The sequence below is a fragment of the Coregonus lavaretus genome (genome assembly GCF_964263955.1).
Source record: "Coregonus lavaretus genome assembly, chromosome: 17".
NCBI lineage: Eukaryota > Metazoa > Chordata > Actinopteri > Salmoniformes > Salmonidae > Coregonus > Coregonus lavaretus.
The window spans coordinates 4,004,483-4,021,266 of NC_140004.1; the positions used below are offsets into that span (position 1 = coordinate 4,004,483).

The 16,784-nt window shown below is 41.6% G+C and overlaps 1 protein-coding gene across 1 annotated transcript in view; it reads left to right on the forward strand.

Annotated features, from left to right (window-relative positions):
- Positions 1-2,363: 2,363 nt before the first annotated feature.
- Positions 2,364-16,784, forward strand: part of LOC311144656 (serine-rich coiled-coil domain-containing protein 1-like) — a 92,940-nt gene continuing 78,519 nt past the window's right edge. Inside the window, exons 1-4 of the mRNA XM_084180707.1 lie at positions 2,364-2,511; positions 6,805-8,074; positions 10,060-10,253; positions 14,086-14,176. Coding sequence (XP_084036833.1) covers positions 6,826-8,074; positions 10,060-10,253; positions 14,086-14,176 — 1,534 coding nt within the window. The 5' untranslated portion in view covers positions 2,364-2,511; positions 6,805-6,825. The remainder of the gene's footprint in view (positions 2,512-6,804; positions 8,075-10,059; positions 10,254-14,085; positions 14,177-16,784) is intronic.

The following is a 16,784-nucleotide window of genomic DNA, read 5'->3' on the forward strand; positions in this document are numbered from 1 at the left end:
CACCCCTTATGAGTCAACTGTTGTTTTCTCGAAGGAAAAAAGCATGTACACATTTAAAAACGACACATTACTTATCGTTTTAGCTACTTACTATTTTATCTATAAAATGTATTGCACAACTAGCTAAATTTGTTTTTATCACTTTGCACATTTATTTTGGGATTCCACCCCTGTAAACGTCATTTGCCTGGTGACCCGGGAGTGGAGGAGTCTCATTTCATACAAGCACATTTGTTTCCAAGTTTCCTCGCCTCAGCTCCTCTATTACATTTTACCTTTTTCAAAAGCAGGATAGAGGCGATATGAGTTGAGCAAAACCAATTGAGATTCTCCCTAGGTCGCCTTGGTGAGGGGGCCTGATGTTGAAAGACCCGAAACACCCAATGACCCCAGGTTACATCACTGATGTGTCCAAGACCATTGTGAGATGTATCCAATCAATAGTACAGATTATAGTAATGGTAGCAAACAAAATGTAATACAGCAGGGGGAAAAATGCAACACAGCTAAAAAGCCTATGCAATTATACACAATATGCACAGTAGACTAATCATATTCTATGAAGATGCTCTTTCATGAGAGCCTATGTTTGGTTTCCTGACAGGGCAACGGGGTGATTGAATGGCGGCACACCTGCAATTATGGTAGGCTACAGAACAGATGGTATTAAATAGTGGAATAAATATGTCAAAAATCTTCTTTCTCATAAATGTTTCTGAAATAGCCTGTAACTCACTGTTCAACTGTTGTAACTATATTCTTGCATTTTGATAAATTCACAAGGTCAAATTCTATTTGACAAAGATATTCTGAATTTCTGTCCAGTTAAATTTTTGTTAGTGGCCATACTGTTACTTGCCAGCATCATCAGGTCAGCAATTGGTCCAGCGCATCACCTGCTTCATGAGGATGCGGCTCAGTCGTCAGGGAAGAAAGGGGAAACGTCACGCACGCTCGTGGGCTGTGTAATACGGAAGGGAGAAGGAAAGAGATTCCATTAGCGTTAGGACAGCAGCATTAGCGTCCCGGCAGCAACATTAAAACTTCCGGTTTTCTGATTTTGCCTTCAAAATAAAAGTCTGCCGTAACACGCAACGTATGATACGAAATCAGTAATATTGCAGCTTTGCATTGTGCCTAATGTTAAAATTATGTTAAATTATAACTACATTGGTGAAAAAACTAAAAATAATTACTACTTTATATAAGATAAATAATTTAAGGTGGAGCACATTGAGAAATGGTTGGAGCTTAAGTAAAGGAATGTAAAGAACATAATATTCTAACAGACCCTACTGATCTAGCACTAGAGTCTATATATGGTGTTATTTCCTGGGGGACTGTGGTCTAAATATCAAACAGCACTTTCTACTCCACACATTCCATTGGTCCCAATGCAATCCACTGTAGTGTAGGCCTATACATTACATATTGGCTTATAATGAAAAAACGATTCTATGTGCTGATGCAGAAGTGGTGTTGGGAATACTCCGTAGGGTCTGTAGAATCTATATATGGATGTTATTTCATGGGGGACTGAGGTCTTGCACTGGGACCAATGGAATGGGTGGAGTAGAAAGTGTTGCTGGATATTTAGACCTCAGTCCCCCAGGAAATAACACCATATATAGATTCTATAGACCCTAGTGAGTAACACCAACCCCACTTTTACTTCGGCACCTAGAATAGTTTTCTCTATATAAGCCAATATGTATTTAAAGTGGCAATCAGTAGTTGAAACAATAACAAAGCTCACCCCACCATTGTTTACGGAAAAAGCGGAGGGATGGGCCTGGAGAAATTTAACCACTCTCAAATTCATAGACACAGCTATGGATGCAAGGACTTGACTGTCAATTATATAAAAATGATAGTGTTAACCATGTTGTAAAGCTACATTTACTTTGTTTATAAACATTTGGAGTAAAACAAGCTTATACTTTGGGTTTTGATGGGGTACAACCATTGAACTAAGCTCATGAGGCATTAATAAGTTATATTCTTCAAGAATCAATGGGTACATAGCATACATTTTTAAGTCCAAAAATGGTTGCAGCAACTGCTGATTGACCCTTTTATTATACAGTGTATTGCATTGGGGGCATTTATTTGACCATGAACATGTTTTAAAAACCCCATTTAATGCAAATGTCATAAAATATGAATAATTGTTCATGTTTAGACTATCTTTCTGCTAAATGACTAAAATGTAAATGTAATGAATCAATACAGGTTTTGACATTTTTCTATTATTACGTGGGGACTTTTATTTATTTGTTATCCGAAATTCCGTGACCCGGAAGTACTAATGTAGTGTTGCTGGTAGGGATCATACGTCATTGAGGTGCATTTGTGCGATAGATTATTAATAGTTTTGCTATATCTGTAAGATTTTCATGTGGCTGAACAGCATGGTTAACTTAATATTAAATCAATAGAGGTTTAATTATATTCAGACGAGCTTCGTCTGTCATTGCAAGGAGCAGCCTGGACATTGGAATTCAGCTGAAGGTAACACATTTCTGCTGTCTTGACTACCTAGCCGCGGCTTCTTCGCCGGGGTTCGCTCACACATGCACCTTTCTTGTCAGCCAAAAACACGGCGAGATTTGAGTCGTCTGTAGCTTTCGTATTATGGCAGTATTTGGTCCGAATTACTAGCCCGGACCATGGTTTGCCAGTTCAATAAATAACATTGAGATTATGGTTGGACATTGGCACTTACAGCTTCAACATTGTTGACGTTTGACAGCTCGAGCTGCTATCCTGCATTCAGAGATAGAAGCTAGCTAAAGTAGGAAGGTAAAATTAGTTTTATATTGGATATTTGGTTTTCTCTGGTCAATAGCTATTTAACCAAGCATGCCATGACTATGAAGATGGTATATTCTGAGTCAATTTAGATGTAATTTTTTTTGGTGGGAGGGATTTCAATCTTCAATAGCTCTTAAACAAATCGTGCCATGACTATGAAAATGATATATTCTAAATCACAGGAGGATGGACAAACAGTAACTTTTTATTTATTTACATTTCTTTGTTTTTTTGTTTGTTTTTGATATCATTTTTATAGTAATGGCACGGTTTGTGTAAGAGCTATTGATGATTGAAAGTTAAAAAATAAGAAATGTGCAAAATAAAAACAGTGGATTTTTGTCCATCCTCTCCCAATTCAGAATATATCATTTTCATAGTCATGGCATGCATTGTGTAAGAGCTATTGATGATTGGACATTTTTAAAATAAGAGATTTCCAAAATAAAAGCAGTGGATTTTTGTCCATCCTCTCTCAATTCTGAATATATAATTTTCATAGTCATGGCACGCTTTGTCTAAGAGCTATTGATGAGCGAGAACCAAATATCCACCGAATATCCAATATAAAACAATTTTACCTCGGTAGCTAACGTTAGCTAGCTGGCTAAATTCATAGCAAGGCGACAATTTACTAGCTACCTCATGATGTTACTCCAGATTACATCTAGTGATTTATCAAGATACCCACATTAACATTTTAATAGCAATGTATACAGCAGCTGTAGTTTGCTACATCAGATGCAACAGTGCAACAACTGTCAGTGTTTTTCAACAGTGAGTTAGCTAACTAGCTTGGCTAGTAGTCATACTGCTCCATGGCCTTTTTGGAAGGGGTTTTTGTGGCATGATTGATAACATTATTACCTAGCTAGTGCATTGCATTCGACTTTAGATCTAGGTAGTCTTTTAAGTATAGAATGAGATGATGTGCCTATAGCCATGTTATGACTCCAAAGATGAGGCTTTTTACACATTTTGAATTATTTAAAAAGGCATCATTATAAAGAATACAAATAGGTAAAAAGCCATATTTTGAGTCATCATGGCTAATGTGCCTAGTGAGATGATGCATAGGTCATGCATTCCATGAAGACAATAGCAGTTATAGTACAGTATCTGAGTGCGTTTGTATTCTTACATGTAAGCTGTTGTCATTCAGGAAACTCTTATCACAGTCACATCCGGGTTGTTCCATTTGATTTCAACAAATATTTTCTATTATATTGACAAGATAGGAAAGTAACTGCTCTAACAATGGAAATGCATGTCCTCAAAGATGGGAGGTGAGATCAGGTGGGACCATTCTAGCCAATGAGAGGGCAAAAATCACTTTTTTTATATGATAGTGGTTCCACACATTCCCATGACAAGTTGTGTGGGAAAAATATTATTTGTATTTTATTCTGTTATATTCCATTATATTCTTACTATAAAATATGTGTGTTCACTGTGATCGGTTAGGTGTGTCTTGTCTGTTTAATGAACAAAATAATGAACTATTGATTTCATTTGGATGGCACAGCCATGGCTGCACAGACCTGTAACAGGCCTAATTGAACTCAAAATATGCTATTGTTTTCTTTTGAAAATACATTTTATTAGTCTAATGTTTCTTAGGACCTGCCTAAACTAATTAATAATTGATTTATTTTCGATGGTGTATATTCTCAATGGATTTATTAAAATAGACGCCCACCCAGATCTGCACACCACTACTACCACTTGTCACCGGCATGCGCACGGGAGATATAAAAGGTGTATGCAGGCAAGAATGTGGTAACAATGGGCCTGTTTGTAAGCGGGTCAAATAAACATTGGGGATTATTATTTTTTTAAAAGCCAAAATATCGTAAATCCTATGTGAACGCAGTGTCATTGACCTCCGTACAAAAAAGGGCTTATCTCAAGCGGACAGATTTGTGGCCGATTCAATCCTCTCGTTTCTCCTTTTCCTTTCTGATTTCATTTTTTGTTGTTGACCGCACCCCTTTTGATTTGAACGAAACTTGATATACTTATTTGCTCATAGCTGTGGTCAGAAAGTAACATTTTGGACCTGAATGCCAAATAACTTAGGAGATGGATGTGCTCAAAGTTGACCCATTTTGCATACTCCACCATACCATGAGACATCCATGTCTTGATCACTGGAAAAGATCAACGGTTGAGTTTGATATAATTTAAAAGCTTACAAACAGGGTTGACAAACTAATTTATAATTTCTTGAAATGTTTTTTAATAAAAATGGTCATTTTGTTTAACCTTTCACGTCAATTATCAAAAAACGTGTAAACTCCGATTTTTTTCCATTATCGCATATGTTGTAGTTTAGTCCCTATTTTACAACATTTTAGGTGTTTATGTAGTGCCCGCCATCGGTTGAGAGACAACATGCTCTGGAATACAGGGTGTCATGTTTTGGCAGATAAATGTGAATAAAATAGACATTTTAACTTTAAAATGGTAGCACAAAGATGGTTGGAGGGCCACACATCAGAGTATGTTGACGTGAATGGGAATATCAGTTTTAAATGATACTGTCAATCTTTCATAGGAAACTTATTGAAATCATAGAAATATAGAATATACATTTCCATTGAAGAAATTATTAGATCGTTTGACAACCCTGTTTGTAAGCTTTTAAATGATATCAAACTCATCCGTTGATCTTTTCCAGTGATGAAGACATGGATGTCTCATGGTAGGGTGGGGATTTTTTTTTGTTTCAATCAAAAGAGGTGCGGTCAAAAAGTGATTGAAATCAAATAGAGTGACCCATCCTTTGACACATCTAGGTTCTCCCGTGAATTGTGAGATGTGGAAATATTTTTCATGCCAAGACATTACGTTAGCTGCCTAGTAGGACACGTGATACACAGTAGCAGTAAAAGTAGTGCACTATAAAGGGATTAGGGTGCCATTTGGGATGCAGTCTATGGTACGTTTGTGTTGGTTTCATTTTGGATTCAGAAAGACCTCTGTCAACAACAAAAAAACACACACAAAAAACAAAACAGGTAGGTATTCACCAGCACTGTCAAGTATGGGCATGACAGAGTATGAATTGCGTGTGTGATTTATTAACATTGTTTGCCAAGTAGCTTATTACAATAAAAGGTATTTGAGATGTCACTAATGTTAGGCTAATAATATTGATGGCTTCCTAGTTCTAAGACTCTTCTGTAGCTTTTGTACTGTGTAAGCAACCTTTGTAGTTACTCTTAGCCTAACTTGTAATGAAAGTGACTAGGATGATGGTGATACCCACTGTTGTATTGGTGCTCAGATAGGCAGGCTTATTAGGCATATTCATATTGAACCTACAACTCCAAGTGAAAATAGACCTATCTCTGGTTTAGGCTTTTCTCTGTGGGACTTTGCTCCGTCCATGCAATCAGGGACGCGTTAGAGGGAGAAAATAAATCTAGCCAGGATATGCAAAACATTCTATTTGAATAGGCCAAGATTAGGCTATATTAAAGTTAGTAATTTATTTATGTATTGGGTAATTGATTAATGTTGTGTGATCCATCATGTCTAATGGCTTATTCCAATGAAATTATAGCCTACTCTAAATTATAGGTTTACAGGAAAATGTTTCCTCGGTTTTAAATTGAAATGTGTGACTGTGGACAAACTATAGGCTGCTATATAGGCTAGATTTGTTGCATTCAAATGACTACAGGACCTATTTCTTCTATTCTCTGTCACTCTAGACAATACCATGTCTATCTATCTTACAGAGAGTATAAATATTGTACACTATATTCACACAACATTTTTTAGTAGATTACATTACGCTTGTAGCCTAATAGATTCAGTAGTTTGTCAAATGGTACTTTTGTAAATGGACAGTGCGTCTTCAGACCAATGGTTGTGGTGTTTGTTGAGGTGGTGTGGTTTCATCCCTTGATGGAACCTTTTTTAATCCAACCTGAAGCTACTGTGTGTCTCTCTCTCTCTGGCTGGTTCATGTCTGTTTTGCAGAGTGACTGCCGCTGAACCTTGATGGGCGAATCAGGGTCGCGCCGCTCCACGCTCGTCTCCAGGCTGCCCATCTTCAGGCGGAGCGTGAGTAAGAGGCAGGACTCGTTGCCCTCCTCCCCATCCTCGGCCGGCGTGGGAAATGGCGTTCACACCTCGTCCCCCTCCAGCACCAACTCCAGCAACAGCAGCACGGGCAAGCGCCGCAGCCTGTTCCGCACACCCTCCATCAGCTTCAGCAGCAAGAGGAACAGCGAGCCGCCACGCATCCAGACTCCTCCGCTGGACCCTGCCCAGGACACCAACAGCAGCCAGACCAACCCTCCTCTGGGCTTCCAAGATGGCGCTGTGCTTCCACGGGCCAAGACGCGCCACTCCTTTGGCTTTGGGGGCCACCGCCAGAAAAAGATCACCCGCTCGCAGACTGAGGACTTTGAGAAGGTGGCCTCCACGGCCAATAGGAACGTGTTCATCAACTGCATCAGCTCAGGTACCAACGAGGGCGATGACTCGGGGTATCTGGATGACTTCAGCGGTGACAGCAAGCGCTCGTACAGGCAGAAGAAACAGCTGTTGCCCAAGTCCTTTTCTTCCCACCACCGCTTCTCCAAGAACTCTGAGCAGTGCAAGCCCCCAGAGGTGAGTGTAGAGCCCCCGACGTCAGGGGGTACCCCGGGCTCGTGGCCAGGCGAGCTGCTTGGGGAGAGCTCCCTGCAGTCGCCCGTTCTGTCTGAGGACTGCACCACGGCCATCACCCCCTCCGAGTTTAATGTCCCAATCACAGAGGACTCTGTGTCCGAGGTGGACGTGCTGCCTGCCCCCAGCCCCAGCCCCAGCCCAGCCGCCCCGGCAGACAACTTTAGCCATGTCGTCTCTACCTCCCAGGTGTTCTTCACACCTGCCCAAGCTGCCACAGACAAGCCCCTACTGCCAGACACCAGAACCGCCAACACCACAGGGTGTGAGACTGCAGTCACTGTCACAGAACCAGCAACAGCTGCAACACCACCAATGCCACCAGAACACCAACAACAATCACAGGAAGACGGGGAAGAGGAGAAGGAGGATGTTGTGATGGTGGAGGAGGTCAGACCAGAGCAGACAGAGACTAGTGAGAGCGAGGCAGGCCCAGTGTGTAGTAAAGGCTACCATTCCAATCCAGAGAAGTCTGAGAGGAGGTCCAGGAACACAGTGCTCATCCAGGAACCAGGGAAGGGAGTGTGCTGCGGTAGACATGAACCCAGGTCATGCCACCTGAGGAAACCCCACACAGGTAAGAACTGAACAATTCATTTAATAACACGCGGAGTACTGATCTACCTCTATGTGATTGACTCATTGATAATACGGAGGAGGCGCATTGCTCTTGTGAAAAGCTAATTTAAATCACTGACAAGTGTACTGAACAAAAATATAAACGCAACATGTAAAGTGTTGGTCCCATGTTTCATGAGCTGAAATAAAAGATCCCAGAAATGTTCCATACGCACAAAAAGCTAATTTCTCTCACATTTTGTGCAAAAATTTGTTTACATCCCTCTTAGTGAGCATTTCTAATTTGCCAAGATAATCCATCCACCTGACAGGTGTGGCATATCAAGAAGCTGATTAAACAGCATTATCATTACACAGGTGCACCTTGTGCTGGGGACAATAAAAGGCCACTCTAAAATGTGGAGTTTTGTCACACAATGCCACATATGTCTCAAGTTTTGAGGGAGCATGCAGTTTGCATGCTGACTGCAGGAATGTCCACCAGAGCTGTTGCCAGAGAATTTAATGTAAATGTTTCTACCATAAGCCACCTCCAACGTCGTTTTAGAGAATTTGGCAGTACGTCCAACCGGCCTCACAACCGCAGAACACGTGTAACCCAGGACCTCAACATCTGGCTTCTTTACCTGCGGGATCGTCTGAGACCAGCCACCTAGACAGCTGATGAAACTGAGGAATATTTCTGATTTAATAAAGCCTTTTGTGGGGAAAAAACTCATTCTGATTGGCTGGGCCTGACTCCCCAGTGGGTGGGCCTGGCTCCCAAGTGGGTGGGCCTATGCCCTCTGAGGCCCACCCATGGCTGCGCCCCTGCCCATTCATGTGAAATCCATAGATTAGGGCCTAATGAATTTATTTCAATTGACTGATTTCCTTATATGAACTGTAACTCAGTAAAATTGTTGCATGTTGCATTTATATTTTTGTTCAGTATATTTTGGCCAAAGTGTTTGCACACAGTATTGCCTACCACCGTTTCAGACTGAATTTGTATTTTCGATCACCTACAAAATGACATTTTCTGTTCAAAGTGGGTGAACTTTACACTGCTTTCACATTTAGAAGGCAGAGGTATGATATACAATGAAGGCTATACTTTATGTACTCTTTGGTTGGATGATGCGGAAAGTACCAAAGTCAGATCGAAATGACTGATTAGGGGGTTGAGCAGCACTATTTTAGGCCCACGTGCCTGTTCTCAGTATAGTGGGAACTATTTCCTCTTAAAGGTATATTTATTAACCAATGGACGGCAGTTTCCTAAGACATTGTAGGCTGTACTCACACCTGGATAACACCTCCTGGAAGAATGGCTACCCTTTGGCTATGTTTTTCTGAAACGGCCCACTAGACTCCAGCATTCACCTGCCAAACTTGAACAGTATGGCACTGCTTAGAATATCATCATATCTGAATAGTTTTCTTAAGACAACTGTGTGTGAACTGCATTGGTTAGTCTACTGGTTTTGGGCAGTGTTAGGCTATCCATAATGATTAACACCACTTTTATTGTTCATTTTTGATGTAAGCCTATTTCTTGTCTGTCTGTTGCTTAGGCTACTTTGTATTGGTGATAACACGTAAGTAGTTATACTTGCACGTAAAAAATGTGCTCAGTGATAATGTAGATCTATAACCCAAATTCAATCAAGGAGTAAAAGTAGCCTTATTCCCTCACTATATTGGAATAATGCCTTTACATTAGTGTAAAGGTCACCTAGAATCATTTGGCTCCATAAAATCAGTGAAGCTGTTGTTGCAAAACACTGGATCGCTTCCAGCCCCCAGGCTTGCGATAGCCAAATGATTGTTTGCTTGTTTGCTTGTTTTGAAGTTTTTCCCGAACATGTAGTCTGTGTTTGTTTGTTTGTGTCGCATTCGACAGTCTGCCTACTTGTCTGTTTGCCATATTTTTTTGCCACACTCCCTGTCTCCACGTCAGTAAAAAATATTATAATGTGTCTTGTGCTCTGCCCTCCACAGTGTCCATGTGCAACAGCAGTGCCAGCCCATACCACGAGGTGATGCGCATGGAGCGCCGGCTACGTTCCTCCTCGGAGGGTGCCGGGGGGCCGCGGGAGCTCCACCTCAACTTAAAAGAGCCCCATTGCACCACCGAGGGGAACGTGCTGCTGAAACAGAGGACCAACTCGTCCTCCTCCAAGCTGGGCAGCCTTGTAGGTGTTTACACTACACTACAGTAGAGTTACAGTAGGGTTACAGTAGAGGACAGGACTGGACAGGGCAGCCTAGTAGGTGCTGTCACTACACTTCAGTACAGCACGGTTACACTGGGGTTACAGTTACACTAGAGGACAGGACAGCAGGGGAGCTGGCAATGGTGCTAGCAGCTCCTCACTGGCGCTGCAGACTAAATAGCTTAGTCCATGACCGCATCCTCCTCTGGATTACACTCTCACACGGGGATAACAGCCCCGCCCTAAATTAAACAGACTAATCATCTAACTTAACTGTGCTGCAGATCAGTGCAACAGGACAGCAACTTGTCACTCAAGGGATTGCGCCTGACCCCTTCCTGTCTGGCCACTCCAATCCACATGCCTGCATAAACAGTAAACACCCGTGCTTTTGCAGTGAAAGTACTCATCCTGTAGTGCAGTGGTTCCCAACCAGGGTTACTAGGACCCCTGGGGGTACTTGGCCTATCCACAGGGGGTACTTGAGAAGAGTCATGAGACCATAGGCTTACTGGTAAAATGCACATGAGGGGGTACTTCAGAGGTACTCCGGGCAGAGAGAAATTCAGTTGGTGGTACAGTAACCGAAAAAGCTTGGGAACCACTGCTGTAGTACCTCACATTCTTCAGGCTTATACTAAGATCTAGGTTTGTGCTTTCATGAGCAGTCAAGGGCGATGCAGAGGAGGACTAAAGTACCTTTTCAGGGCAAGTACAAGGCAATAGATAATCCCTCCCTTCTCTGTGTCATAATTACAATACACTCAACAGCCAACAGGATATGCCTGCTCTGTCTTACACTTTAGGTACAGGATATACAGTGGGGAAAAAAAGTATTTAGTCAGCCACCAATTGTGCAAGTTCTCCCACTTAAAAAGATGAGAGAGGCCTGTAATTTTCATCATAGGTACACGTCAACTATGACAGACAAATTGAGAAAAGAAAATCCAGAAAATCACATTGTAGGATTTTTAATGAATTTATTTGCAAATTATGGTGGAAAATAAGTATTTGGTCACCTACAAACAAGCAAGATTTCTGGCTCTCACAGACCTGTAACTTCTTCGTTAAGAGGCTCCTCTGTCCTCCACTCGTTACCTGTATTAATGGCACCTGTTTGAACTTGTTATCAGTATAAAAGACACCTGTCCACAACCTCAAACAGTCACACTCCAAACTCCACTATGGCCAAGACCAAAGAGCTGTCAAAGGACACCAGAAACAAAATTGTAGACCTGGACCAGGCTGGGAAGACTGAATCTGCAATAGGTAAGCAGCTTGGTTTGAAGAAATCAACTGTGCGAGCAATTATTAGGAAATGGAAGACATACAAGACCACTGATAATCTCCCTCGATCTGGGGCTCCACGCAAGATCTCACCCCGTGGGGTCAAAATGATCACAAGAACGGTGAGCAAAAATCCCAGAACCACACGGGGGGACCTAGTGAATGACCTGCAGAGAGCTGGGACCAAAGTAACAAAGCCTACCATCAGTAACACACTACGCCGCCAGGGACTCAAATCCTGCAGTGCCAGACATGTCCCCCTGCTTAAGCCAGTACATGTCCAGGCCCGTCTGAAGTTTGCTAGAGTGCATTTGGATGATCCAGAAGAGGATTGGGAGAATGTCATATGGTCAGATGAAACCAAAATAGAACTTTTTGGTAAAAACTCAACTCGTCGTGTTTGGAGGACAAAGAATGCTGAGTTGCATCCAAAGAACACCATACCTACTGTGAAGCATGGGGGTGGAAACGTCATGCTTTGGGGCTGTTTTTCTGCAAAGGGACCAGGACGACTGATCCGTGTAAAGGAAAGAATGAATGGGGCCATGTATCGTGAGATTTTGAGTGAAAACCTCCTTCCATCAGCAAGGGCATTGAAGATGAAACGTGGCTGGGTCATTCAGCATGACAATGATCCCAAACACACCGCCCGGGCAACGAAGGAGTGGCTTCGTAAGAAGCATTTCAAGGTCCTGGAGTGGCCTAGCCAGTCTCCAGATCTCAACCCCATAGAAAATCTTTGGAGGGAGTTGAAAGTCCGTGTTGCCCAGCGACAGCCCCAAAACATCACTGCTCTAGAGGAGATCTGCATGGAGGAATGGGCCAAAATACCAGCAACAGTGTGTGAAAACCTTGTGAAGACTTAGAGATAACGTTTGACCTGTGTCATTGCCAACAAAGGGTATATAACAAAGTATTGAGAAACTTTTGTTATTGACCAAGTACTTATTTTCCACCATAATTTGAAGATAAATTCATTAAAAATCCTACAATGTGATTTTCTGGATTTCTTTTCTTCTCATTTTGTCTGTCATAGTTGACGTGTACCTATGATAAAAATTACAGGCCTCTCTCATCTTTTTAAGTGGGAGAACTTGCACAATTGGTGGCTGACTAAATACTTTTTTTCCCCACTGTATAGATTGTGCTGGAGTGAACATTTCTGTCATTCTGCAGTTTCCCAGGCAAAGATTAAGCCTTTAATGGAGAATTTAAATTGAGAATGCTTCTTAGACCAGAACTAGTCTTAATCTGTGTCTGGGGAAACTGGCCCTTAAAGGGATACTGGCAATTTAAGAACGGTATGACAGTCTGGACAACATGAGCTTTGTTTGGACATAATGACACTGCCTGGTTCTGATTCACATTGATGTACCCAACTTTAAAGGGATACTGCAGAGATTCTGGCAACCGTTTTTCTACTTACCCAAAGTCAGATGTTCTCGTGGAGACCATTTGTATGTCTCTGTGTGCAGTATCGTGACAACACTACCGATAAGTAATTACAAGATAAGTCAAATAGATTTCTTTGCCCATGCACATATGTTGTTGGAAATGTGGTACACTACAGTGACATTTTGGCTAATTAGTAGTAAACATCCATCTTACTGGAATTGTGTGAGTCACCAGTGATGAGAGCATCACATTTATCTCTCAATGTTCTCCAAATGATATGAAATCCATTATTTATTTATTTTTGACTATACCTTTAACCTTGTCCATAAGAAACCCTTAGATGTTTTGGAGATAATTCATATTTTCCATCTTCTGCATTTCCTGTGCACCTTCTGATATTTCCTTCTACTTTTTACCAGTAGACCTACCGTGGTAACCGTTTTTTCTGTGTCTTCCCACAAGATGGCAGCGTATCCCTTTGAAACGCGACTAAAGGAAAAGGGGCCGTCATGATTCCTCAACCACTACATAGAATATGGATGTCTTTGAAAATGTCATCAATGTTTACTGGGCCAATGGATTCAAAATCTCAATGGATAAGATCATTGATTTAAGAGATTGGATTTTAATAACCTTTGCTTTGGTGACCCCTTATGTATCCAGTACAGCCATGAATGAACCCTTACAATAAACCATATGCCATGGCCGTCTATCACCAGAGCTCAACCCAATTTAACACTAATGGGCGATTCTGGAGCGGCACCATCAACAAAACACCAAATGATGGTATTACTCATTGAAGAATAGTGTCACATCCCTCCAATAGAGTTCCAGACACCTTATATAATCTATGCCAAGGTGCATTGAAGCTGTTCTGGCTCGTGGTGGCCCATCGCCCTATTAAGACAATTTATGTTGCTGTTTCCTTTATTTTGGCAGTTACCTGTATATGTCTCTATAGTGCCAGATATTCTTTCACCACCTAACCTTACAAGGAAACACTCTGGGCCCTAGTTATAGTCTATAACTCCTGACCCTACTCCCAAAGTAAAGTGGCAGGCATCAAGCTTGTTGTTAAACTGTGTCCAGCGGACAGAGTCACACAGATGTCTCTCCATTGTGTCCTCAGGATGTACTGAACAACCTGGGCTCGTCTGAGCTAGATGAGGATGACCTGATGTTGGACCTGGACCTCTCTGATGACCAACGCCAGCGTCGCGGTATGAACACTCCCCATTCATTCACCAGCAAATCCCCCGGCTTCATTCCGAACGGCACCCTATTCCTTACATAGTGCACTTATTTTTACCCATCAGGCTCTGGTCAAAAGTAAAGCACTATACAGGGTATAGGATGCCGTTGGGGACGCAGCCACCCTCTCTGCTCCTCTACTTCAGCCACCTGTCCAAGGAAACTTGGAGATTTTAGAATGACCTCTACATGTATCCAGGGACACACCAGAGTTTAAGCAGGACTAACTTGTTTGCTCAGATATTTAGGAAGTTTAGAACAGTTGTACTTTAACTAGAGCAAATACATTTGCTAGGTCAGTTTTAAGCCAGTTCAGATGGTTTGTTCCCCCAGCATTGCTATCATTAGTTCCTTGATATTCTCATAACACTTAGCAACAGAAATGGTTAAATCTCAATGCTCTTGATAATTTTCTAATCATAATGTTTAAATCATATTTCCCAGCAGCAGAAGACTGATAAAAAAAAGAGTTGAGTGCATCATAGGGTTTTTGTAAGGATATTCTAAAAAAAAAAAAAATGTATTGCATTCACAACCTTTGTAACTCAAAATCAAATCAAATTGTATTGTTCACATACACGTGTTTAGCAGATGTTATTTGTGGGTGTAGCGAAATGCTTGTGCTTCTAGCTCCGACAGTGCAGTAATATCTAACAAGTAATATCTGACAATTTCACAACTTATACCCAATGCACACAAATCTAAGTAAGGAATGAATTAAGAATATATACAGTACCAGTCAAAAGTTTGGACACACCTACTCAATCAATGTTTTTTCTTTATTTGTACTATTTTCTACATTGTAGAATAATAGTGAAGACATCAAAACTATGAAATGACACATGGAATCATGTAGTAACCAAAAAAGTGTTAAACAAAGCAAAATATATTTTATATTTGAGATTCTTCAAATAGCTACCCTTTGCCTTGATGACAGCTTTGTAGAAAATAGTAAAAATAAAGAAAAACCATTGAATGAGTAGGTGTGTCCAAACTTTTGACTGGTTGTGTACATATATGGACAAGCGATGTCAGAGCGGCAAGGACTAAGATACAATAGAATAGTATAGAATACAGTATATACATATGAGATGAGAAATGCAAGATATGTAAACATTATTAAAGTGACTAGTGTTCCATTCCTTAAAGTGGCCAGTGATTTCTAGTCTATGTCTATAGGCAGCAGCCTCTAATGTGCTAGTGATGGCTGTTTAACAGTCTGATGGCCTTGAGATAGAAGCTGTTTATCAGTCTCTCGGTCCCAGCTTTCATGCACCTGTACTGACCTCGCCTTCTGGATGATAGCGGGGTGAACAGGCAGTGGCTCGGGTGGTTGATGTCCTTGATGATCTCTTTGACCTTCCTGTGGCCTTCCTGTGACATCAGGTGCTGTAGGTGTCCTGGAGGGCGGGTAGTTTGCCCCCCGTAATAACTTCACTGGTTATTATGTATCCTAAAGATATACTATACAGTATGTAAAGAATTGCAAAACTGAGAAATTACTGAGAAACAATGAATTGCCCTTGTATGAATGCAAGATGAACGCATAGATGTAGCCTATTATTAGGAGCAGGATCTGTTTGGTGACGTGAGTGGAGACAACAGGCCCCTTAGTTGACTTTTATCTAACAGGAGGTCTGAGTCAGTTCAAGACTTCCATATCTCTAGGCATTCAACATCTACGAAGGCTTGGAGAATTACCTTCAGTTTTAATTCTCTTAACATCCTTCTATTTTTGGAAGTTGCATCAGAACACGCAGAAGTCTACACACACTACCCCATAATGACGAAGCAAAAACAGTTTTTTTGAAATTATTGCAAATGTATTTTTTTTTGTTTAAAAACTGAAATATTACATTTACATAAGTATTCAGACCATTTACTCAGTATTTTGTTGAAGCACGTTTATGGCAGCGATTACAGCCTCATGTCTTCTTGGGTATGATGCTACAAGCTTGGCACAACTGTATTTGGGGAGTTTCTCCCATTCTTCTCTGCAGATCCTCTCAAGCCCTGTCAGGTTGGATAGGGAGCGTCACTGCACAGCTATTTTCAGGTCTCTCCAGAGATGTTCGATCGATTTCAGGTCCAGGCTCTGGCTGGGCCACTCAAGGACATTCAGATACTCATGCGTTATCTTGGCTGTGTGCTAAGAGTCGTTGTCCTGTTGGAAGGTGAACCTTTGCCCCAGTCTGAGGTCCTTAGCGCTCTGGAGCAGGTTTTCATCAAGGATATCTCTGTACATTGCTCCGTTCATCTTTCCCTCGATCCTGACTAGTCTCCCAGTCCCTGCCGCTGAAAAACATCCCCACAGCATGATGCTGCCACCACCATGCTTCACCATAGGGATGGTGCCAGGTTTCCTCCAGATGTGACGCTTGGCATTCAGGCCAAAGAGTTCAATCTTGGTTTTATCAGACCAGAGAATCTTGTTTCTTATGGTCTGAGTCCTTTAGGTGCCTTTTGGCAAACTCCAAGCGGGCTGTCATGTGCCTTTTACTGAGGAGTGACTTCCGTCTGTCTACTCTACCATAAAGGCCTGATTGGTGGAGTGCTGCAGAGATGGTTGTCCTTCTG